This window comes from Antennarius striatus, chromosome 10 (assembly GCF_040054535.1).
Source record: "Antennarius striatus isolate MH-2024 chromosome 10, ASM4005453v1, whole genome shotgun sequence".
NCBI classification, from domain to species: Eukaryota; Metazoa; Chordata; class Actinopteri; order Lophiiformes; family Antennariidae; genus Antennarius; species Antennarius striatus.
The window spans coordinates 14,122,230-14,148,013 of NC_090785.1; the positions used below are offsets into that span (position 1 = coordinate 14,122,230).

Here is a 25,784-nt window from a genome sequence, read left to right on the forward strand (position 1 = left end):
CCCTCAAACCTCTCCTGTGTTCATTTCTCTGCTGTCAATTTTTCTTTTTCAGGTCAGTGCTTCTGGGAGAGGTGAGAGAGAGAGAGAGAGAGAGAGAGAGAGAGAGAAGAGAGAGAGAGGAGAGAGAGAGAGAGAGAGAGAGAGAGAGAGAGAGAGAGGAGAGAGAGAGAGAGAGAGAGAGAGAGAGAGAGAGAGAGAGAGAGGAGAGAGAGAGAGAGAGAGAGAGAGAGAGAGAGAGAGAGAGAGAGAGAGAGAGAAGAGAGAGAGAGAGAGAGAGAGAGAGAGAGAAGAGAGATGAGAGAGAGAGAGAGGAGAGAGAGAGAGAGAGAGAGAGAGAGAGAGAGGAGAGAGAGAGAGAGAGAGAGGAGAGAGAAGAGAGAAGAGAGAGGGAGAGAGAGAGAGAGAGAGAGAGAGAAGAGAGAGAGAGAGAGAGTGAGAGGAGAGAGAGAGAGAGAGAGAGAAGAGAGAGACACAGACAGAACACACACACACACACACACACACACACACACACACACACACACACACACACACACACACAGAAAGAATTAGAGGTGAAGCAAATTGAGATGGCTTGAGCTAAATCATGGACCTGGGCTGGTGTCAACAGAGCAGCCCATAAATAACCTCTTTTATTAGGCCCGTAATGATCCCCAATGAATATTGACAGGCGGACTATGATGACTTTGTAGCTGAATATCAGTAATTAAGTTTCAAAGGAGGGGGTGGTGGAGGTAAGGTCATATTGATCTCCCTGTGAGCAACATGCCAAAGAACAGGACGTCAATGGAACAACTTGAGACGTGGTTATCTGCAGCCTGCGTGCTTCTTGAATCTCATAATGTGCTGCGTGTGCCGTCTCACATTCATGCAAGCAAATTTTCTCTCCTGTCGTTCTCCCACACATATACACCAAACATACACACACACACACACACATGACAATGATGATGGAGCGCGGAGCAATCTCAGTTAATGGGAATTCTGGGTATTGCCATAACACGGCAAATGCTCTCTTTCCAGGAGGGTCAATTTGTTGAATTGTGGTGGCAAAATATCACAAAGGTACTTGGATAAATCTCACGAAACAATCAGTGTGTGCAGGGGAGTGAGGGAGCAGTATTGTGGAGGAGCTAGAAAAGCTCTTTGGTGGCTGGCTGGATGGTTTAGTGCAAGTGAAGATGAATAATTTAGGGAACAGAAAGAAATCAATGTGCCATCTTTAGTTAATTTGATTTGCCGCATTAGAGAACAACTGGCTGCCTTATCTAATTACACACACATATGCTTGGGTAATTGTTGCAAAGTCAATAGTAAACAGACTGCATTCCTTTGAACAGTTTTGCCACTGCTGCTCAACTTTGGGCTGCAGGCTGGCTTTGAGGTCCTGCTTTGAGCCATAGAGCCAGTGGTACTCATCTGAGCTCGGCGTGTACTTTTCACAATGGTCAGAGCCAGTAGGTTACCTGCTGTAACTGTACATGTGTGTATGGGAACTGTGTGATGCAATGCAATCAGATCCACTTTATATTTCCTGAGTCCTGCTGCTGAGCTCCTCAGCTGAACATGTAATCAGTGAAATCATGGCTGAGGTTTTCTGTAAGTGACGCTCCTTAAAATACACATGAGAAGAGCTTGATAGAGAAGTGAATGACAGTGACAGATATATTTATTATTTTACTTTGTATTCCCCGTGCATGAGGTCAAAATAACTTCACACAATTTAACAAAGTTTAGAAGCCAATGACAGCAGAAGAAATGAAAAGTTTTTGGACTGATAAATATTTTAGAGATATTTTTGGGGGGCTGTATTCTTATTATTTTGGTTGTAAAAACAGCAAAATGACAACAGTTGAACACTCAGCGGCAAAACAAAACAGAATTGATCATGTTCTAAGGAGAAATTCTTCAATAACATATTGGCAGTCTGCTGATTTCTGGCCTGAAGACTTCCAGAAATCACTGCAGAGTAAAGAATTTTTATTAGAGATAAAATAAAATGAAGGCACTTTGTGGAGTTTATTTTAACCTGTTAAAAAGCATTTGTTAAACTGAAATAATCATGTGTTTGTTTCCCCTGTTTGTTTGTGACTGAACAGCTTCAAAGTTAAAGTGAAGTGTGAACAGCCTTGGCATGTACAGTAGTGTGTTGATGTTGGTGGTCCTGCATTAGCAGCCCTCCCACTCAATCTGGATGGTCACTGGAGCTGTGGCCGGAACCCAGGCAGGGCAGAGGGATTATTACACCCATAAAAGCAGGCATTTTAATGGCCTTTCTGATGTGTTCATATGGCTGTGGTACTGTAAACTATCACCTTCATCTCCTCCTCAGACCACAGCCTCTCAATGCTGACCCCCACTAACCTCAGCCTGCCAAATGTGTTAAAGTGCTCCGGTGTGTTTGTGTCTGTGATCGACTGGTAGCTTGAATACGAGCTTCATCTTCTGTCTCCCAGCTTGTGAACCTGTTTGCGTGTTTGTGTCGCTGCATTTGATGACCTCCGGGGCCAAGCATATGCAACACTTGAACACAAGACACACTTTTTTTATTGAAGTACACGCGCTGCAGCGGTGATGGCGAGCCTCTTCAGGTTGATGAAGTCGTCTATAAGATGCATCACCTGGACGACAGACACGACTCCGAGCTACATCTATGCATATGGCGAAACAGCTCTTTGCTGATTCCAGTCCTGCAAGTGGCGATTTAAGAGGTAGATAAGAGGTAGCAATGAATACATTTTTGTTCTTTTTTTCATTTCACATGTCCCACCTTCCCCTTTTCATCCTGATATAATTTGTAGCGCTTGAATGATCATAGACCTAGCCATCATCAAATCTGAAAAGATATGTTTAGGTGCCCTAAGGCAGAAGACAAGAATGTATTTTCATCACACTCAAGGTCCCAGAATCTCTAACAGTCTATGGCGTCTCATTAATTCAGTGGCGCTGATGCTCATTTCGCTAAGCTGCTGAAATATGTAAAGTTGAAGCCTGTTTTTTCCCCCCACTTTTTGTTGTCACTGTCACTGTAGCCAATTCTTCCCCTGCAGTTGTTTATCTACTTACCAGGTAACACAAAGTGTGCAGCTAATTGTCATTTTGAACCCAAACACAAGGTCCTCAACACTTTTTCCTTGCATTCCATGTAGATCTTTTCAAAATAAATGCGTTGCAATTCTGTTTTGTTGACTTAGCCCGAGTGCAGCATGAAGGGGCAATTTCTGCATCGAATGGGCAAATTATCAGGCCGTGCTCTTTTGCCCTTCGTGTGGTCTCACACCGGGGGCAGAGGGCTGAGTGATGCGTGGCTCATATCTAATGGCAGCCTTCGGTTCAGCACACTAAGTGATGCAGGGCGAGGCGCTGTGACTTTGGAGCATGCAGAGGTGTTGGAGGACACAGCTAACAGAACACCTCTTATTATGGATGATATTGATTTGGTTGATCAGATGAGTGACAGGAAACAAAACCTCCCTGATCAGGCTGCTGACATTTTTTCCAACCTCCTTTAACCAATTAGAAACTTTGAGCCACTTCTGAATTGCATTATTTACGTATTTATCTTTATTTTAATCTGATAACCACATACTAATACATCTGTACATATGCAGATCTACGTTCTTCTCTCCTAGTTCTCACCTACCGTCCTCCTCTCATTACATTCAGGACGCACCATAGCCGCCGATCAATTGCATCCAGGCCCCCTTAACAAGCCACACCACTTCCTTACCTTCTCTAATGCAAATCAGGATATTGGCTACAAATCTCCTATCAAGTGAGTGCCTATTTAATGGAGTAGAGGGGTTGATGTCTGGGCCTGTGCTATTCCACATTGTCAAGCATTCACAGATCCCCAGTGCAGGTTGAGGAATTGAAAAGAATGGGAGGATAATCCAGGGAAAGGACAAAGAGGCAGGGTGAGGGATGAGTGATGTAACAATGAGAGTTACGGTAAAAAGTAAGAAGGCTGAAGAAGTGTTCAAATGAGATCAGATGGGAGAAAGAGATGATGCATATGCACTGTTTAACTTATAGAGGGCATAGGTTTGATCGACAGCGCAGGAAGAAGACCAAAAAAAAAATCTGAAGGCTGGTTGTAAATCAAAGCACTGGTTGTTAAACTGCACTGCGAACCCAGTGTAGTTACTTCTAAGTGCATTTCTGTGGTTGGCAGCCATTGTCACCAAAGACAAAGGAGGCAACGTTCAATATTTTAGCTGCTGAATGCTTTGAATGTGAAACACGAGTTACTTTTTTTGTCTGAAATAAGAGGGGGGAAGGAAGAGTGATAAAATGAGAATAGAAAACCAACACATGACAGCGCTATGCTCTTTAACTACTAACTAACTAAGGCCCTGTGCTGCATGCGGCACCGCTAACACATACAACACTGAAAATGAGACCCAGTCAGGGTGGCTAAAAAAAAAAAAAAAAAACGGAGCTGGGAAGACCCACATATTTAGAACACTAATGAGACACGATGATTGAGTTTTTCAGGGCTTTTCATCATTCTGTATCTTCTGAAGTGTTCCGCCAGTGTCTGCGTTGCTTTTTCTTGCATCTGCGTTTGTGAAGGCATGGAAGTCACAGTGAGTAGACTGGTGGTGAAAGTTTGGGGGAAGCTGTTCAGAAGAAGTTGTTATGGCAATAAAGCACAGGACAATTTTGACTGTGAATGGTAAAACAAATGTTGCTGCCAGATAAAACAAAACTCTGAGCTGAGTAAATCCCCAGCTTCTGAAACATTCCTAACTTGCAGGAAAGAACACCCTCATAGTATAAACACACACACACACACACACACACACACACACACACACACACACACACACACACACACACACACACACACACACACACACACACACACACACACACACACACACACACACACACACACACACACACACACACACACACACACACACACACAAACTAAGAAGATTTGACAGTGTGCTCTCTGTGTATGCTTTTATGGTTCACTGATGCTGATGGGGGTGTGAGTGGGGGTGGGGCTGGGTTGCGTGGACAGGGATACATCCTGTAAAGATGACACATGAGAGCCAGGAACAGGAAGAGCTTTGGGGTGAATGCTGCGGTGATATACAATGTTGACATGCAGCCCAAGTGTCTTAACATCGTGTCAAACGTTTCTGCAGCCGATTTAGAGACGGGGCAGCGAGAGCAAATCTGGGTCAGGTCATTATGAACATCTGGAAGGGGAGCAAGAGCTGCTTTACACATACATGGAAGGAGGCTGTTGTGCTGCCCACTAAGGCAAAGGGAATTGAGCTGTGCTTTAATTAAAAAGGACGTTCACTACAGCCAGACTGGGTTTAGTTGGTGTTGGAGGAGATATCTACATCTCCTGGTATGATCTAAATGAGGAGGATGAACTTAAGAATGTATGAGAAATACCTCACATCCTCAACGCCCTGTGAGGATTCGGTGGTAGCATCCTTTATTCGAGCAAGGGTAACATTATGGACAGGCATACTGAGTTTAATATTATCCCGGCATCTAATCCTAGGCTTTCCAACTGCCTAATTGTGATCTTCGTGTAATCTCTCACTCTGAGGTTATGCCAAGGTGACACACCATTGGGTGTATATTACCCATAACATGGCAAACAAAACAGTTTAGTTCCCACCCATTGGTTACAAGATTTAATTATTCGCTTACATGGAAATCTACAAAAACTGACATGAGATCAGTCATTAAGTAAAAACCGTGGTTTTGGCCTCTGCTGCTGCCCACAGTGATTGGCCAGGTTAAGGTTTTGGCTGCTTAACCACCCGTGGCCCTTTTGTTGAATTAGCGTGGTTGTAGGTGAGATAAGAAGGCAGCCATAATCAGAATGAAACTGATCACATGAAGGCTTTCTAATCTTTTCTCATTAGGATTAAACACATCCTGTTGTTCTGAAACAGCAGCTGATATTCTTCAGCTGTATCTACAAACGGCTGCTTTTGTACGTGGTGACACAAGATGGATGCCAGGCAGAGGAGACAGCTGTTTAGTCTGAGCGTCGCTGACGGACCTCAGTAATTTCCTTGAGGAGCCAAAGCAGTTGACATCAGTCCATCTGCACTAGTCTGCCATTAGTTGTTCAAGGATGCAGCAGAGCCAGTGGCTCTGGGGCTAAGCCTATCAGCCATATGTCTGGACGTAAATGCTAGCTGATTGGACAGGGAATGATATAGAGATAGATAAAAAACAGAACAAGATTTCAGGCTGTATCCCATTCAGAATGGGATCAATATTTCCTCTGGTTAAAGAGATTGTCAAATTAAATTTCAGTTGTTGGAGATGATTACTAGTCGTCATACAAAACGGACCATACTTAGAGATGAGTGGGGGTGAAATTGAGCGTTGTGGGGAGCCGGAGTCACCCAAGGCACGAGTGATCGACTCGGTCCACGCTGAGAGAATCGATAATGCTGAGGGCAAAAGTTTGATATGTCTCTCTGATAAGTCTGTGTCTTTTGGGCTCTGGTATAATAGAGAATATATACAGGGTTTCCAGCCAAACACACACACACACACACACACACACACACACACACACACACACACACACACACACACACACACACACACACACACACACACACACACACACACACACACACACACACACATGTACATGAACAGAAAGGCAGGCAGCCACTCACACACAGCCTCAGCTCAAACAGTCAGCCAAGCACAAAAAAGCACAGCACACATTCTGGAGGAACATTTAATCTTCCTCAGATTCGATATGTCTCAGGTTTTCAGACTGGAACCCATGAAGTTCAGGAAAAACACCTCTAAAGAAAATGTCTTTGTTGAAAAATGTCTTTTCTGTCCTGTACCATCCATCGCAGAGCTTCCTTTTCCCTGCAGCTTCTTTTCTGTTGCACAGACATCCTTTAATAGGACTCGGATAGGATTCTTCTCTGTGCCTCTGTACTAATGAAAAAGGTGTGTGATCAATGCTTTTAGTGATTTGTAAGTACTGCTGTTTAATTTAGATAAAAGACTAGTGAGTAATATATGTATGTGACTATGTTCTGTGGCTACAGTTACTAGACCAATTAAAACAAAAATGTGACTGATCTAAATTGAGAATAAAGATGGATGATAGGATGGGAGTTACCGTAGGTACCTAAACTCCTACTCATCCTACTCATCTTAAGATCTTGTAGCAGTCAGTGCCCTCAGACAGTGAATGGGATCTTTTAATTTGTCTAACATTCAACAATTTTGATGAAATCTTGCTGCTGTTCCATCAATGCTTCAACTGTGTTTCATGGTTAAAATTATACTACTTTGCTCTTAAATATATGCCATACACTTTCAAATGCTTCCTCACATCTGACATATTTTTGTCGTGACTGAATTCCCATTCACTGATCAACAACAGTTATTTTCTCCCCTTGTCAAACAACCTTTACAAATACATCACAATCTGACTGCAACAAAATACAGCAAAAATATAAAGGGCATTCAGAAACAGTGTTACACCTAAGTTATGAGTTTTAATACAAGCAGCTGGCTTCAGGGTTGAAAAATGAAGCAGAAATGCCAAAAACTTTAGTTCCTCCAGTAGCCACTTAAAAATAATAAACACAAACATGTTCATAGCCTGGCACAAAATTCTGGTTCTGCTGTCTGTAGCTTATTTCCTCATTCGTGACACTTGTGTGGAAATTGAAATACTATATAAATCATGAATTAAACTAATATTTAATTATGCATAATGAAAGGAATGGCCGCACTGAGTGACAGCTAGTGCAAGCTGCCTATTAGGAATCCAGGCAGATGCTAAAGTGAACACAACCACAAACACGTTTGATCCTAATGTTTCTATACTTTAGCAACAGGAAAGAATAAATTAACAAAATTCTGTTTGTCTTGTGTGATCACAGCTTTTTTTTTTTAGGCCTAGCCAGGTTGGTAGGTGTGCTTCAATAATTAGGTTTCATTTGGCCAAACCAGCTTTTGTCTAATTTCAGTAATCATTTATGACACAGAGACCTATGGATTCACCTGTGGATTCCATCACTGTCCAATCCATCATAATTGCATTAAAAGTCTGGACAGCTATCGATAAAAGCACAAATAACTCATTCAGCCTTTCCCTGCTAATTGTACCTCTGACGGAGAAAAAAAAAAATTACTGCCAAGAATAATGTAGCTCATGCATAAATTCATTAATCAATTATTTGCATTTGTGGGTGGCTCACTGCAAGGCTGTTTTGAAACATCTGTCAATCTCCTATTGCCTGGCAAATGTGATACAAACACCGCTAAAAGTGATCTGTGTGTTCAGTGTGCGGCGGTGTGTGCGAATCTGACACGATCATCAATATCCTCTGCAGCGGTGAAGAGGACAGACAGGTGAAGCTACAAATGGGCTGGGTAATAAAAAAAAGTAGCACAATGAGGGACTGTGTAACTTTTCTATTTTAGATGAGCTGGACTAGAACATGTTTGGTTAAACATCAGTGGTTTTGGTTTAGAGGAGTGGAGTGAGGACTGAACTGGACTCAACAACCAATAATAAGGTAATGTTAAAGACATTTAGGCTGAGAATGAACCTACTGATTGGGAATCCAGTCAACACAACAGTGTGATTTTGTTTTAACACCTGGCATTAGATACCGCATCATTTGTCACCACTGTTTCGGAAGAAGGAAATAAAGAGCGTGAAAGATGAATCAGCTTTAGGAATGACTTATTTTCTTTAAATAAATGCTACACAGTGGATGGTATTTCTGTAGTTGTCATGAGCAGTTCATGTGGAATTCAGAAAACAGTACAACGGACTTTGAAGTCATTGGATCAACACTCATCCCAAGCCACCTCAAACCAGTCAGTAATATAACCAAAACAGCAATACTTGTACCAAAAATCAGCCTGAATACCTAATCAGGATGACTGAACAAGATACGATCATTTTACTTACCCAGTCTTGGCAAAGTTGGTCCAGTAGGTCATCACCACAGCGCTTAGCATGACATCGTTCTTTGAGAAGTTACAGGGGAAAAGTTCAGTCGGGCCAATCATAGGAATTCCAAAAACATAGGGCATCTCGTCGCCGTGGGCAGCGTCTGACCAGGCTGGCTTCATCAGGCTTTGACAGTGGTGGTAGAAGGCATAGAAGTACGTGGGCGAACCGTAGCGAGCGTGAAGGTCAGCGGTCACCACCGATGGCTCCACCCACTGGTGGTCGGTGAACAGAGCCACCAAGGTCTTCCGTCTGGTCTCTGGATTGTCTCTGTCCGCCCAATCTGTGTACATGAACTTAATGGTCTCCCTCAGTGTGTCCTTTCCTTCTGGGTACCCGTAGAGACTGTCGACGAAGTCTGACACAGAGAAGTCAAAGTCATTTCCAGACACGCCATCCTCTGAGTCAACCACATTCTCCACAAACCGCAGCCCTTCTCCCTGGTTGACCCCCAGCATGATGTCATAGTTGAGAAATTCCCCTTGCTCCATGAGGATCTCAGGGTCATCGGGAATGACATCACCATCAATAACAGGTCCAAAGGCCACATGGTACCTCGCTGGTTGTATGTCCTGCTCCACCAACTCCCTGGAGCTCTTCTTCCTCAGACAGTCCACCATGTCTAAGGTGTCCAGGACGTTACAGCCCACTTTCTCCGCCAGGAGACGCGTGTACTTCACTGGCTGGTAGTTCACTGCCCAGCTGGAAAGAGCTGACCCACTCTGAATGATGGCTCTGTGGAACAGCCCTGCACAAGGACACGGACAGAAGACACAAGAGGATGTTTAGTGTGTCACTAATGGAGGATAATTCAGTTATACTACATGATAGTTTTTAAATTTGTGGCTGTCATCATAAAAAGGGGGCCATCAGCCGCCCAGCTGATTGGAATAAAAAAAAGGCCACACAGAACAATTATAGAATCATGGCTGTGACAGTAAATGCGCAGATGACGTTGTCTGCAGCTCGCAGACTGAAGGTGGAATGGGCGCTGTGTCTTCCAGCAATCTTTACAGGGTTTACCTGCAATGTTTGCCAGCAGCCGATCTGAGAGTTTCATTTTGGGTGCATCACAATGGCACAACCACACAGTACCAAATTGAAAATTAATCGTTATGAAATGAAATGAGTCTGATTATGTTTTGTAATACATGAACTCTGCATACAAGTCCTCTCCTTTTTAATCTATTTTTCGAGGCTTTAATTGCATGACCTCAAACACAGCAATTATAGACACAGATGGCCCTTTTTGCAGTTCAAACACACACACACACACACACACACACACACACACAAACACACACACACACACACACACACACACACACACACACACACACACACACACACACACACACACACACACACACACCTTTTTGCATCAGCTATGCAAAGCTATGCAAAGTCTTTTTTTTCTTTTTTCTTTTACCTGAAAGATCACTAAATTCTACAGGAGCTGGTGGGTGGATTTCCGTAAATAAAACCAGACTCCTACTCCCTACATTTGCACTAGGAAAAGAGCAGCACATTTTCACCTGGAAATGTAATCTAACGTGGTTGCACATAATAAAAGATGCCTAAACTAAGGAGAACGTTGTGGTTTCCTGCCTGTATTCTGCTCAAACAGAGAGCGTCAACAGACCATCTGTTATATGAATCTACATGGGAGTTTAGCCTAAAGGTATAGTGAGTTCAGAAACCAAGGTGAACTAATCTCCAATCTCAGGGATACTCTTACAAATTAAATTTCATTTTTCTAGCACAGCCATATGAAGTGAATTTAAAATATCTTTTCATAACAAAAACAGATCCCAAATAATTCCCATCATTTCCTAAGACTAATCAAATTGTGTCCTTTTAAAAGATTTCTCTTTGCAGACAGAAGAATGGATGTGACATTACATCCTCCTGGGAGGGCCTGTGTCACATTATCCCCAAAGCGTTGCAGTCTCTGTCTTGACAGCACCACTCATCTGTACTCCTGTTTTATCAATCAGAGAGAAAATCGAAGGTGAAGTTCCCACCACTGCTTTAAAGCTCGTGCATTTACACTACCTGAATACAGGGATTCCTCTAAACATATGACACGATGCAGATGAAGTGGTGTAGAAACGTTTCACATAGAACAAATATCATCTGGCTCCTTCTTAAATATTTAAGCCAAGCAGAGAAGTATACAGACATGCAGATTACGTTTGTGATATTTCAGCATCAGTGTGGGTGGCTGTGTTGAAGTCTTTGTGTTTATGAGGTAAACAGCAGACTTAAGTGCCAGATATATCACTTTGGTAGTCTTAATCAGAGGCGGCGGGGGGCTTATTTCTTCTTGGAGAAGATGAAGTGTTTATTTACAGAGCTATTTACATTTATTTGTTTGCAAGTAGTAAGTAGAATTAATGTGTCTGGGTGAGTGAACTGTGAAATTTCTCTGTGGTGACTATGTTTACTAGTATTTGCCAAAATTGCATAACTGAGCAATGATTTGGGTCTTAGTAACAAATATTTCAAAATCTTCCCTACTCTGGCTAACGTGTCTCACTGATCGTAGAGCGGGTCGTCAGCTATCTGTGCCCTCATCCTGTCGCTGACCTTTGAGCGGTCCTTGGAGGGGTGCATCCCTGCAGGATAGGGACCGGCGCTGTGTCCCAGGGACAGGAAGCAGATGTCGAGGTTTTCAACCACTTGGAAATAGGAGAGGGGCAGAAGCAAGATGAAAGATGGCCCCTTGGAGGCAGAGAGGGGGCAGTGGCTTCATACACCTTCTCCTTCGCCCCCTCCCCTGACTCTTTAGTGCTATTGCCTCTCCACATCTTAACTTGGATTGTGCTGTGCAATCAGAGCCAGTCATGGTGTGGGGAGTCTGTCTTGAATCCCAATTGCACCATCCATACCATAGCCTCTCTCTAAATGCCTTTGATCAGACGCTGCCAGAGGAAAAAAAATTGTTCAGAGCCACAGACTGCCAAGATGATTTGATAAACGTGCGTCAGTCAAGGCAGAATTGATTGTGGATGCGTTTGTTCACCTGTCTAGTGACCCAAACCCACAGATGACCTACAAAGCTTCTGCATCTATCGCTCTGGTTGAAGAACATGAGGAAGACTAACCGAGGCATCACCATTGTTTATGGGGAAATATATAAATCCACTGTGCTTGGGCTGTCATTGGACCCATAAATATGCATTAGAGCTGTGTATGATGAGCCCCACTGTGGAAGGAAGCACACCAGGGGAAGTCAGAGGAAGGGGAGAGGAGAGGGGAGTGTGAGCTCTATCACCCACTGAGGGAATCTACTAATTATCCACACTGGGAGGTGAATATGTGTTTCTCAATGCATGTGTGTGTGTGTGTGTGTGTGTGTGTGTGTGTGTGTGTGTGTGTGTGCGTGCGTGTGTGTGCGTGCACACATGTGTTTGGGTTGACTGTGATTGATATGACATGGAGGTAGATTGACAGGTGGTCATTACCGTTATCTTCATGATGAGGTTAAGTAATGGTGGCACTGTTTTGTCTTTGGTATTATCTTTGACCTCCACGTAATAAATGATTAATCACCATCCAAACGAATCATACAGAAAGAACACGGTGTTATCAGCACGTGTGCCACATCCATGTCTCCCATATTCTACTTTGTAAAAATCAACAGATACCCCTGAAATTATCTGCTGTTGTTTGAAATGCAAGAACCTGACACACAAACTGTGAGCAAATCCATCAAATCATCGCATTGCCGACAGATCGAGGTCACGCTGAATTATGGCTGGAGCTCGGAGGTAATCACTCATCGGGCTCTTGCTAAAGTGCTGTTGCGTCTCTCTGCAGCCGCCTCTGCGCCGAGGTTTGCTGACCTCGACCCGCGCTGCCCCTTCACTAGACAGCCGTTAAACGGGCATGTGGTTCAGGCCCAGGATTGGTGGAGAGGCTTGTAGAGATAATTCATCACAGATAGGAAAAAAAAAAAAGCTTGACCTTGAGGGTATGATGACCATTGCATAGCTTAGAGAGCCATGACACAATCACACTCAAACGCACCCACAGGTTTGAAGCACAAACAAGTTAAGGGCATGTTTGTCAGCAACTATATGGATGAAAAGCTGATATTAAAAAGCAATTCAGGGATGAGGCAGTCCTTTGAAAACTGCTGGTGTATTACGTGTGTGAGGGGTCAGTCCATGTCAGCGATCAAGGATGTTGTGTGCAAATGATGCCATTGAGCTCCATAAATGAATGGACTTTATAATATCGAACAGCTGGCAAAACAGTCACTGAAGCGTCAGCGATGAATTTTATCATTCTGGCCCTGAGATAACCGGGGCTGTAAAGTGCACCACCAAAACAATGTCGTCCAAATAAAAGAAAACATTTAGAAATACAGCACTGCCTTTCAGCGACCTCTGTCAGACAGCCTTGAAAGTTTAGATGGGATCAGTGATTCATTTCCTCTACAATATTCTACGACTTTAAGCTAATAGTTGCAAATATCTGTACAGCTGCATAATCTTATCAAGGTTCCTCTCATACACATAAAAACCATCAGAAGAGAGGAGTAATGTGGCCACAGGGACTAGTATTTTTATCTTCATTCCCCTTTTCCCATTACTCATACAAGATCTTTTTTTTTTTCTCGCTTTCAACTTTTTTTATTTTGTGATTTTCTTTCCATCTCACTCCATGCTGAGATCCTCCTGACTGATTACGAGGCGTGAGCTTGCATTCTACACCATATCCTTACTGTAAGTAAATCTCCAAAGACCTGAGGACTTGAGCACAACCCAAGTGTCTCTCTCCAATGACAATCAAACTAGGGTATCTCTCAGTTGGATACACAATAACTGATAATAAATAAATGTTCTTTTGCCACTTTTCATGCCAGGTTTTTAAAAAAATACATTTTTTAAAGACTTCTACACTTGTGTTTTCTGTCCCATTGTTTCTCATCTATAATTTTCTTTCAGAGTTCCTGTTCAGTCTTTTTTTCCCCGCTGATACACAAAAGCATATGAAGTTGTTACATCCCATCCAACATATTTAATGCCACCTGGGAGATAATATAACATTGAAAATCCAATCGTACATCATTGGCCACGCAGGGCTACAAATGCTATCTCCATGGCTACGGCTGACGGTGCCATGGGCTGCATCCACTTCAGGAAAAAGGCTTTCTGGTCTGATCATGCATTAGTCCATGGATAATTTCACATTGCTCTGGCAGCCCTAAAACAACACCTACAATGTTTTTCTGTCCAAACATCTCCAATGACAAGAATGATGCAGACGGATTCAGGAGAAGAAGGGGTTGCAGCTTTCTGATGAAGCATAATTGAAAACATGTCCTGAAGATACTGTAAGTTAGGCACAAAAAGTGTGCGTGCGTGTGTGCATGTGTGTGTATGCTTGTGTGTGTGTTTTGTTTGCATGACATTAATCCAAGCGAGACAGTTTTTTGCGGTCCTTGTTTACCGCCAAAATAGGGCTTGCCATTTATGAATCATGGCATGCATGATCGGTTTCCTTACTGTTTTATGGCTGCAACCGTTCTTGTCACCTGGTGTCCACTAAACCATGTTTACTCTAGAATTATTTCACAACAGATAATCCAATAGGACAGCTGCCAAAGCAAATGCATCTTCTTCCCAGAAATGGTTGTTTTGTTTTGCATGGATCAAAACACAAAAACAAATGGATGCATAATTCCTACAAAACTTAAATCTGTCTTACATCCCGGGAGGTGTTGTAGCAACATTCAAATTGAGAGCAATGGGCTTTGAAAACAGAAACGTAGCCCTGCTCCTGTTCTCATCCTGTCCATATAGAGGCAGTATCTTAGGGGCCAGTGTTTTCATCTGTCAGTGAGAGACATGCTTCATGCCAGCCCTATATAATGTTGTTTGAAGCTGTTGGTCTTCTGCTCCAGCCTCTGTAGAGACTGCCTGTTTGCCTGGAGGCTGTGGCTTAGGCCAGATAAAGAGTTTGATCCATGAGGGTGGGAGGAGGAAAAGAAGGAGGGAATGGGAAAGCAGAACAGAGAAAGAAAATGGAGAAAAAAGAACAGAGTGAGGATGGGAGGGGAGAAAAGTGGAAAGAAGATGAAATATGCAGTTTTAGTCAAAGGAAGAAGAAAAAAGGAGGAAAGAGGAGATTAAAATGACCTCATTGACAGGTTGTGCCCAGGTTCCAGGATCAATATGCATCTGAGTGTGGCAAGTGTGATATCTTCGGCTAATCACAACATGACGCCCACTAGTCAATACTGTCCACTCCAGGCCTCATCATCATATACCGTGCCTTGCGAAAGTATTGGCACCCCAAGAACATTTTGCTACATTTCAGGCTTTGAAATTGAAGATAACAAACTGAAAATATTTTTCAAGAATCAACAACATGTGAGACACAGTTGTGAAGTGAAACCAAATTTATTTAACATTTTATATTGTGTTTACAAGTAGGACGTGCAAAAGTATTTGCCCCCTGTTCTCTCAGCTCAGCTAACCGACTCCAGAAATTCCATGTTGACTTCTGAATGATCCAATGTTGACCTAAATGACTAACAATGACAAAGTGCACCTATGTGTCATTTGGTCTCAGTTTAAATGCACCTGCTCTGTGATGGTTTCAGAGGTCTATGAAAGGAACACTGGAGAACAAACAGTGTCATGAAAACCAAAGAACACACCAGGCAGGTCTGAGATAAAGTGGTGGAAATGTTCAAAGCAGGAATGGGATACAAGAAGATTTCACAATATTTAAATGTCTCCTGGAGCACTATGCGAGCAATAATATCAAAATGGAGAGAGCATAAAACCACTGCAAACCTCCCAAGACCTGGTGGTCCCTCTGAACTGTCAGCCCAAACAAGGAGGAAACTTAGCAGAGAAGCAACCAAGAGGCCCATGATCACGCTGGATGTTTGCAAGAAACCACATGGGAGACACAGATGACATTTGGAACAAGGTGCTCTGGTCAGATGAGACCAAAACTGAACTTTTGGGCTGAATGCAAAATGTTACAATTGGCATAAGAGTAACACTGCACATCACCCTGAAAACACCATCCCCAAAGTCAAACATGGTGGTGGCAGCATCATGCTCTGGGACTGGGAAAATCGTTATAGTTGATGGGAAGATGGATGGAGCCAATACAGGGCGATTCTGGCAGAAAATCTGTTGGAGTCTGCAAAAGACCTGAGGATGGGGCGGAGGTTCACCTTCCAAAAGGACAATAATCCTAAATATAAATTAAAATCTATAATGGAATGTTTTAAAACTAACCATATAAAGGTGTTAGAATGGCCAAGCAAAAGTCCAGACCTCGATCCAATAGAGCATCTGTGGAAAGATCTGAAAATTTCTGTGCACAAACGATCTCTATCTAACCTTAAGGAACTTGAGCTGTTTGGTACGGAGGAATGGGCAAATATTTGTCTCGAGATGTGCAAAACTTATAGAGACATACCCACAAAGACTTGTGGCTGTGATCGCAGCAGAAGGAGGTTGTACAAAGTATAAACTCAAAGGGGGACAATACTTTTGCACATCCTACTTTTCAGTTTTTTATTTGTAAACGCAATATAAAATGTTGAATACATTTGGTTCCACTTCACGATTGTGTCTCACATGTTGTTGATTCTTGAAGTTTGAAGCCTGAAATGTGGCAAAATGTCAGAAAGTTCTTCGGGGGGCAATACTTTCACAAGGCACTGTAGTATACATGTAGTTCTCTCTGCATGGAGAACACAACACTGCCACTGCTTCATCATGAACCCATCAATCTGGTCATTACCCACAGGCATGCACCTCACACCTGGGTGAAACAGTAATTGAAGACTAATTGAGCAAAATTATTCCAGGCTAGAAATTGGCCTCAGTGGTGGGTTTACTGCGGGAACATTTCAGATTGGAGCATCTTTTCATTTGCAATAAAATGAACTAAACTGAATATTCAAGCACTCCTGTGTGATTATTTTTGGGTGCTTTTGCTGTATTATACAGCAGATTAAATCTTGCACATAATATAAAACATTTTATTTATTTGAAAATTCTGAGTTATCCAGATACGCTGCTCGCAGGCAGAATCAAAAATGCAGATAGCTATACTCTCACTCACTTATGCTAAAAGACATCTTATCACACTTAAGCAAAGGTTAGGGCAGCTGTTCAGTGCTTTAGCTGCAGGTGAAGTATGAGGAAATGTGTCTGATTAATGCAACAGTCAGAGCGCAGAGAGGCTCTCATTTCTTTACCAAAAATCATACTAAAACTATGAATAGAAACGGTGTTGTGAGGAAAATATCGAAACAGTTTTCTATTATTTTTATTATTATTTCTATTATTGTTATTTATTTTGTAAGCAGTTAACCTTGAAAAAAATGCTGTTATGCACTTATTCATTCATGTGTTTCTTGTATTTTTAAAGTCTTTGTGCATTCTCATGACTACACACGCATGCAAGCAAATACAATGAATTGGTTTTTGTCCCCGTCTCCCCTTCCAGCCTTCCTGCCAAACTGAGAGAAACAGAAAGTCTGCAAGATGAATTTTCTCCTCCCACTTGCACTCATGCATGTGCCACTAATGCTGCAGCCTCTGAGAAGTGAAGAATATTATCTGTGTCCCTCTATTGCTGGCTGACTTTGTGCTGTGGCATTCAGGGTGGTATTCACCAAGCGCCATCCTCATCGCTACAGCAAGATTGGCCTGATAGCTGTGTATGCACAACAACAACCCACTGTCTGTGAGCCCAGCCGTCTATGTGAAAATGGGAAGAATAATGAGTTATTACAGGGTTATCTACGAGTATCTCCATGTCATGACTGTGTAAGCGGCTCCGCTAATCTCATTAGATGGGACAACTTGTAAAAGATGTTTTCTGAATTTCTCTCTCTTCTCCAATTGTGTCCACAAATAGATTTCAGATCAGTGTGTGGAGGAAATGATTAGTGTCTTTAGATCCTGTAGAAACTGTTTTTTCATGGGAGCATTGAGTAGTAACAGCACACACGTCAGATTCCTGCTGCACTGCATAGCAGCCCCTAAGCTCGGTTCATTTTAGCATATGCAGCAAGGGGTGATGGGCAGAGACAAAGGGCACACTTAAAAGAGGCAGGGACTCCATTATTGCAAATCACATGTAAACTACAGTATGTCTACTATGAGAGGGTCTCACACACACATAAGACCAATCGGCCTTGAAAAGTGTAAGGATGGGAAGCTCCTATTCACAGGGAAATTTTGCCTGATGGCTGATGGTCATTTTTGGGCCAGGGTAAGCCTATTAGTGGGCGCAGTTGCATTTGTGACAAATCATTACAAGGGGAGGGAATCACAGGGATTCTGAGGAAAGAAGACGATAGAGAGAGGGAGAGAGGGAGAGAGAGAGAGAGAGAGGGAGAGAGAGAGAGAGAGAGACAGACAGACAGACAGCAGACAGACAGAGAACCTGGTAAAAAATATCGCAAAAAATATTACGTGTGCACTGTAGAAGAATGGGAGGTGAAGTTGTTGGATGTGTACATGATGGCTAAAAGCAGGAGGTGGGTGGAAGCTTACTGCTTACCCTGGCCCTTCACAGCATTTCTGTACAGCAGATCACAAGCTTAGAAGCCTCTGAGCACAAAGCAGAAAAAAAGGATGCGCCCCTGATTACATCTGATTGTAGTATACATACAAAGGGACACAATGTGGATGTGTCCATTCAGAGAATAACATGCTGCCTTAGCTTTGGATTGGCCTCCTCTAAATATCAATTGTTTCGCCGGGGGGGGGGACCCAAATCCTTTCTAGCCACACATAAAATACCTACAGGCAATACTTAACATATTTATTCTTTACAACACCCCCACAGCAAATGCTACCAGCATGCATGCATGCACAAACACAACTACAAACACACACACACTCATATAATCCAGGAAGCTCATTAGGCACCACACACAGAGCACCTAGTAGGCAGTAGCCTTTTTTCTCTGACCAAGAACATCAACGACTCTTTTAATCTAAAACACCATTAATGAAGCCACTGCAGGAAAGAAGCACCCCCCCTCCCAATCCACTATAATTCCCACTCTCGTTTCACAATTACAGCCCTCCTCCTTTTAGAAGAGTCGCCCTGTTACTGACGCCTTTTAGGGTCAGTGGTCACACCAGCAGCAGCAGCAGCATCTGCACTGATTAACTATAGTACCAGACATGAGCGTGTCAGATCGGGCACTGGCTCCAGCAGCGTAAACATATTCATTGAGTTGTGCCTATGTCACTTTGTGTGTTCCTCTCTCACAGTGTGTGACACTGTTCCCATCCTCTGCCCATTGTGCCAGTAGCCCTGCAGCCAGATGCCACACATGCTCGGTCTAATTCAAGGCGGCACACCATGCAAGCAGCAGGCAAAAATAGGATGGATATGTGTTGTCCTCTCTTTGCACTCATTCTTGGGCAAACATTAAAGATGGAGAGTGAAACTCATAGGGGCTTGGGAATGGAACACCACTCCTGAATAGGATCTAACTGGAATGCTGCTGTTTCCACTGACTGCTTGTGTGTATGTGTGTGTGTGTGTGTGTGTGTGTGTGTGTATGTGTGTGTGTGTGTGTGTGTGTGTGTGTGTGTGTGTGTGTGTGCGTGTGTGCATGTGTGTGTGTGTGTGCATATACTGTACTTGCGTACGAATGAGTGGCCTCTGGAGGACATTTGAGATACAGTACGGCTGGCCATCCCAGGAGAGCAGTGTGTCTGCCTTCCCCGCCTCATGCTTCATACTATAGAGACTGCATCAGACTCTTTAGCCACTGTAGACACTTACTGTATAACAATTGGGTTATGACATGTCCTGCCTAATGTCCATTGGCAGCAGCAGCTGCCTGAAAATCTACTCAAACAAATTAAGTCAATTGGAAATCTCGACAATTAAGAGCTATTTGTGCAGCTTATCTGAACTCAGCATTCACCCTGTGGGCATCGATCTGATGTTAAACTAATCAGAATTAATCCATTCAGATGTTTCTTATTTTGATTAGGAAATACACTGAGTTGCTGAGGTGTTGACTTTAGTAATAGAGATTAAAAATGTGACGACCACAGTGTTCATCAGACTGAGATCAATCATTTCTGCCCCCTCTTAACAAAACCGTGCTTACTACACATTTATCAGCGCCGTAAGCCAGAAAATATATCTTAGCGAGACAAGCAGACCAACATATGGATGATCTAAGCTGGCGACATCCATTCTCGCCGTGTCTCAGGCAGAGAGGGAACAGGAGGGGAAGAAAAGGGAAGGTCATTGGAGGATAAGAGAAGAGGGGGAGAAAAGACAAGAAAAAAGTGAGAAGACTCTTAAAATTCCTTAGTGGGTGCAATTGTCCCCGGAGACTATTCAAGGCAGGCAAAGGCTCTCTGCATAGGAAAATGGCACTCTGCATGCTAACTGTGACTTTGCATTCACTGTGAAGAAGACACAAGCATCTGACTGCATTGAGTGACTCATGCAAACCATTTTTTTTTCAATCTGAGCTCAATACAAAAGCTCCGAAATGATTTTGGAGAGTGATTTCTTAAATGCAAAATGTTTCTTTTAAAGGTTTACAACTATTCTTCAGATTCACCACTAGAATGGAGGACATATGTTTCCCTCCTGGTGCAGACTTGTCAGGCGCATTAAACAACAATTTGACTCCAACTGAGGACAATTTGAAAACCAAACATGTTATATTACTGGTTGATTGCGTTTTGAGCAGCTTTATTTCGTACAATAGTTTAAGCCCATACATTCATGTGAGATTTTTGAGCTAGTCCATTGCTAAGAAGCTTCGGAAACAATTTGCTGAAAGCATTTTCATTTAACCGCATTTGGTGCCGTTCTGCCACCCCTCTATAGGGTCATATTGGCTTATGATGCTCTGCAACTGTGAGTAAATACAATGCCGGTATTAGATTTGGAACCTGAGATGAAATCTAATTTCTATGTGCTGTATGGGAGAGATTGCTCGCTGATACACATCCAAGGCCACATCTGGTAAGCTCTATCAAATATACATGAACCTCTAGACATCATAATATGGCTGCACTGCAATGTTTCCCCAACATATCCTTGTTTCAAGCACGGTGCTTGATACAGACACTGACATTTACTTTGATATTTACCATTACTTTTATCTCTAGCATTAACGTTCAACGGCATCTGTGTGATCTCGCAGGAATAACAATTAATGACTGAGGATTGTCATAAAGACGTCAGAACACAGAGATGGCTGATAGTGAGGGGTGACAGATGATGTGAGTCTACCGTGTAGCTGGCTGATAACTGATTGATGGTGTCACATACCATAACGGACAACTAATGAATACCTTTAGCATGGATTCCATCGACAACGCTCATATATCCTGTTCAATTTCCAGCAGCCAGCCTGCTCACATGAACTACCTACATCCTTCGTACGTACATAAAGCGGAATCTACATACCTCTGATTCTTTTTGTCAAAAAGAGGTGCTTTATGGGTAGTGGTTGCACTAGAGATAAAAGTAATGGTAAACGCTTCACCAGCCAAAAATGCATCTGCTGCTAATGGAGGAAATGTGTTGCCTATGAGTATAGATCCCAGCTGTAAGCTGATCTATAGTGAGCAGCAGTGTGTTCCTGCCCTGGCAACCTGATTCACAATTTATTGGTGTGTGTGTGCTTGTGTATGTGGGTGTATGCGTGTTTACGTGTGCGTGTGAGTGTGTGAGCGTACCACTGGCAAGCATCATAAAAACACATTTGTATTCTGGTGAACTTTGTGGAACTGTGCGACTGCCTGACTGAGGTAAGAAAGGCACTCAATAGTTGCCTTTCTGCCTCAGCGGTCACACTTCGGATTATCGGTCTTTTACATTCAATCCAGGTTGAACACAGCAGAGGTGAAAAAAAGGGGGGAAAAAAATCACATTCATGTGAGACGGTGTGCATGTTTTCTTCTCGTGTTTTTGTCCTCCTCTCCATGGTAACATACCTTTCACCACAATCTGTCCATTTTCATATCCTCACATATATTCCCCACTTTGTGTTGTGTGTCTTGGTGCCATCGCCAGTAGGCAAACAGCTGCAGCCACATGCAATCCTCTGAAGAGGGAAAATACATGTACAAACAGCTTCTGTGTGCATTTGTGTGTTTGAATGTGTGGAGTGGAATTTTACCTTTAATGACAATCAGTCCCACAGGCTCAGACCAACAATGACCAGACCCGTGTCTGTGTGTGTTCAGTGTGTGTGCAACAGTGTCAACACCGAGCTGCAGACATGGCTTATATATGTATGCGTGTGTTTGTGAGACCGAGTACGCTTGTCTATCAGTTTCGCCACTTTCTCAATGTCAAACCTACATGTATTCAACAGCAACTGATGTCACAACATTTGACATGCATCTCACCCACAGACATTCAGCAGCATTAAACCTGCTGTTACAATAGAACGTGTCACTGTCAGCTTCCATCAACACATAGAGAAGTAAAAGTATGGTCTGTCTCACACACACACACGCACGCACGCACGCACACACACACACACACACACACACACACACACACACACACACACACACACACACACACACACGGCCGCTAATGGGTTTACTCAAACCGTTACCAGTGGAATATGATTAAATATAATACTAATACCTGCATCTAACCTCAAATAGCTGAATATGTTTGATTCAGTTTGGTGTCACATTTGATTTGTCTACCAAAGTTACTGAGCCAAATACCGAGGGATACCATCTTTGGTAAAATATCACTTTTCTCAAAAAACTTCGAAACTAATAATGGCACCAATGTGATTCCAGATACCAGAGGTATTTTCTCTGGTGAAGCAGTCATATTGTCTCCTTTTGGTGATATTGGATAATGGGGAAACTTTTTATTATTGGATTCTGCAAACACTCTGAATCCAATTATAACAAACTTCTTGGTCAACTTTTCAACCAACTGTTTGAGCAACTTTAAGAACTGTCAGGCAGTAAAACGCTGACCTAAATATAAAATAAGGTTTTTTTTTTATATGCTCATTCTGGTCAAATCAAACCTGTTAACCTTCAGACTCAGTTGTCTTTATCTCTACCTTCCCTCCTCCCACCTTGAAAACCAGTAACAGCAGTAGCCAGGAAGGAAAATACATTCTTCAAGTCCATTAGCTGCTGTTTAGAGTGTTGATAATGTTTTATACCCAACTGCACAGTTTGAATTGTTCTTTCATTTAAGCAGCTAAACCTTTTGTCTAATCTGATTAAAACCTAATAAATAAATAGAGAGTGAGGTAGAACTGCATCTGTTCCCAGATGAGAATTGGTTGTGACACTTGAAGTGAGTTTTTATTCATGAGCTAATGATGCTATAATAGGATTTGGAGTACATTTTTATTTGAGTGTGTAAATATTTTGGTGTATTATCAGTCCCACAGCTGCGTGAACAGGCTTTTTTGCTGTGAAGTGGTGAAACAGGTACGGTTAATTCAGGGTGAGAAAATGAGTTTTCTTTTTGTTTGTATCTCTATGTGTGTGTCTGTGTGTGTGTTTGTTTATTTGTGTGCGTGTGTGTGTGTGTGTGTGTGTAGTTGTGAAGCTGTCACGACGCTGAAACAAAGACTGGATGATTGACTGACAAAACATGCACAACAGGCAAAACATTTGAACTCTCCTTTTGCAGCAATCCACAGAGATGTGAAACAATGAGCATGTGCAGGGACACTGCTGATTGGGTGATCACTCTGAATGCTGATCACGAATAAGTCATGTTTATTTTCACGACTAGTATCTAGTGACCGTCCGTTGTGCTTCAGACTCAATGGATTTCTGATGCGCTTTGTGACATCCTCTCTGGCAGCCCTCCCTCTATTACATTTAGACCTCCTGATTTAAACATCCAGTATTACTATTCATAGGTGACAAGAATAAATAAAAGAACAATTCCAGACTTCATTTGCACATGATTGTGGGCTCTAGATTGTCATTTACTGTAAATAGCTTGGAGCTTATCAGTTCAATCGCGCTATGTCTCACCCTTGTCGCTGTGCGCTGTGTTTTCTGCATGGGGAATGGAAGCAACCGGCCCGTGTTAATTCAATGAAGCACTTCCATGGTAACATGTTTTCCTGTTTGAATTTTAATCAAACATTCGTCACCCACTTTCAGCCAGGATAGTGTTTCTGGCTCTGATCTGTAGCTGTACCCATGAAGATCATCAGATATTCACAGTGTCACGTCTGATGTCGCAGCTTTTCCCTCCTCCTCGCCAGCTTCATCAGTTTTGACAAATAGAAACAGAAATGTGCGTTTGACTTTCTAACAAATTACAGCAATACAATCTACAGCGTATAAATTATTTAATACCACACCACACGAGAGGGGAAAAAAAAACCAAACCCTGCATACCAAATGGAGCCCATCTCTTTTTCAGGGCTCAAAGCAAAAGCCATCCTCTCTCTCTCCTCTGGGATTTTCAGATCTTATATCTTTCAATATCTCTGCAAGTGTGAAACATGTTTTGGTATCGCAGACGCTTGAGGCTTGTTTCAGAGGAGAACTAACATACGGTAACAGCGCACCTCCTGTCTTTCCCACGAGGTCAAGGTGAGAGGTCAAGATGGGCTGGATGCGTAGGTGCTCCACAGAGGGAAGCTTTACAGAGACAGATCTTTAATAGAGACCGCTGGGAGAGGAGGGGCAAGAAGGCTGTGAGGTTCGTAGCGCAGTGGCACTGTTTCCCATCCAACCCTCCCTCCTCTCGCCTAATGAGCATTCTATTAGCAGCTAAGGGACGGATTTAGGCAGTTAGGCATACGGAGAAGGCTGGCTAACAATACAAGTGGTTAGCTAAACAGCTGTTCTCTCTCCCTGCTGTCACCTCCCATCTCCAGCTAATGAAGCCCTCACCGATGAACAGGAGTCCCGGGACATGTCTGAGAACAGCCACAGACACCCAGACAGGGGCTCTCAGTCACTCACAGGCCTCATAAAGAAGTATGAGCAGAGGATAGCTTCACCGATAAGACAACCAAGGCACCAATTAGATAGTGGCTCTAAGGGGAACCCTAAGAATAGCACACTGGGTGAGCGCAGACATTTTTATGAGCACTCTGCGCCATTCTGTGTGTGTAAGGTTTGGAAGGTAAACACTGCATTTTTTCTTAGTGGAAAGCAGCTGAATCTTTGATTGTCTTTCATGATACACACACTTAGCAGATAACCCTGACGGCTATTATGAAATGCTACATTAACATGTTTCATGTTCCCGGTGTGAGTAATGTTTACAGGGGAGGGCATCAATCAAAATTAAGAGCAGGCCATATGGGTTCGTCAAAATCTGAAATACAGTGAAGGATTCATGTTATCTTCACTTCAACAAGGAGATGTGTTCACCGATCGACATGTATTTGTCATTTTATGAAAATTTTGAAAAGTTTGGCTGGCAAAGAATGGTCTTTGTTTGTTAAATGCTGGGGCTAGATTGTCTATTGAGGGTTTGGGTCACCTTCAGATGATGCATGGATTCAGATTTACTCTGCAGTCACTTTAGCTGTCGAAGCTGCTGCGTTTAAATGAAGGGCTTATTGTTAATGTGTAAAAGGCCTCTGGCAGGAGGTTCTGAAAGTCGACACTTACATTTTGGACAGGTGGGAAGGGTTTTGTGCTGTGAGGCAGAACGCACTACAATTTCTTTTCTTTTTATTATTAACACAACTAGCTATACTGCTGCAGTGTATGCTAATAAAAAACTTTGTATTTCATGTTTAGTTCAATCTATAGTATATGTTGTCAGGTTATTATTTTAT

At 42.7% G+C, this 25,784-nt stretch overlaps 1 protein-coding gene across 1 annotated transcript in view; it reads right to left on the reverse strand.

The window, feature by feature from the left end:
- The window catches only part of nlgn3a (neuroligin 3a), a 117,466-nt gene that overhangs the window by 3,122 nt on the left and 88,560 nt on the right, over window positions 1-25,784 (reverse strand). Inside the window, 1 exon segment of the mRNA XM_068326249.1 lies at window positions 8,951-9,740. Coding sequence (XP_068182350.1) covers window positions 8,951-9,740 — 790 coding nt within the window.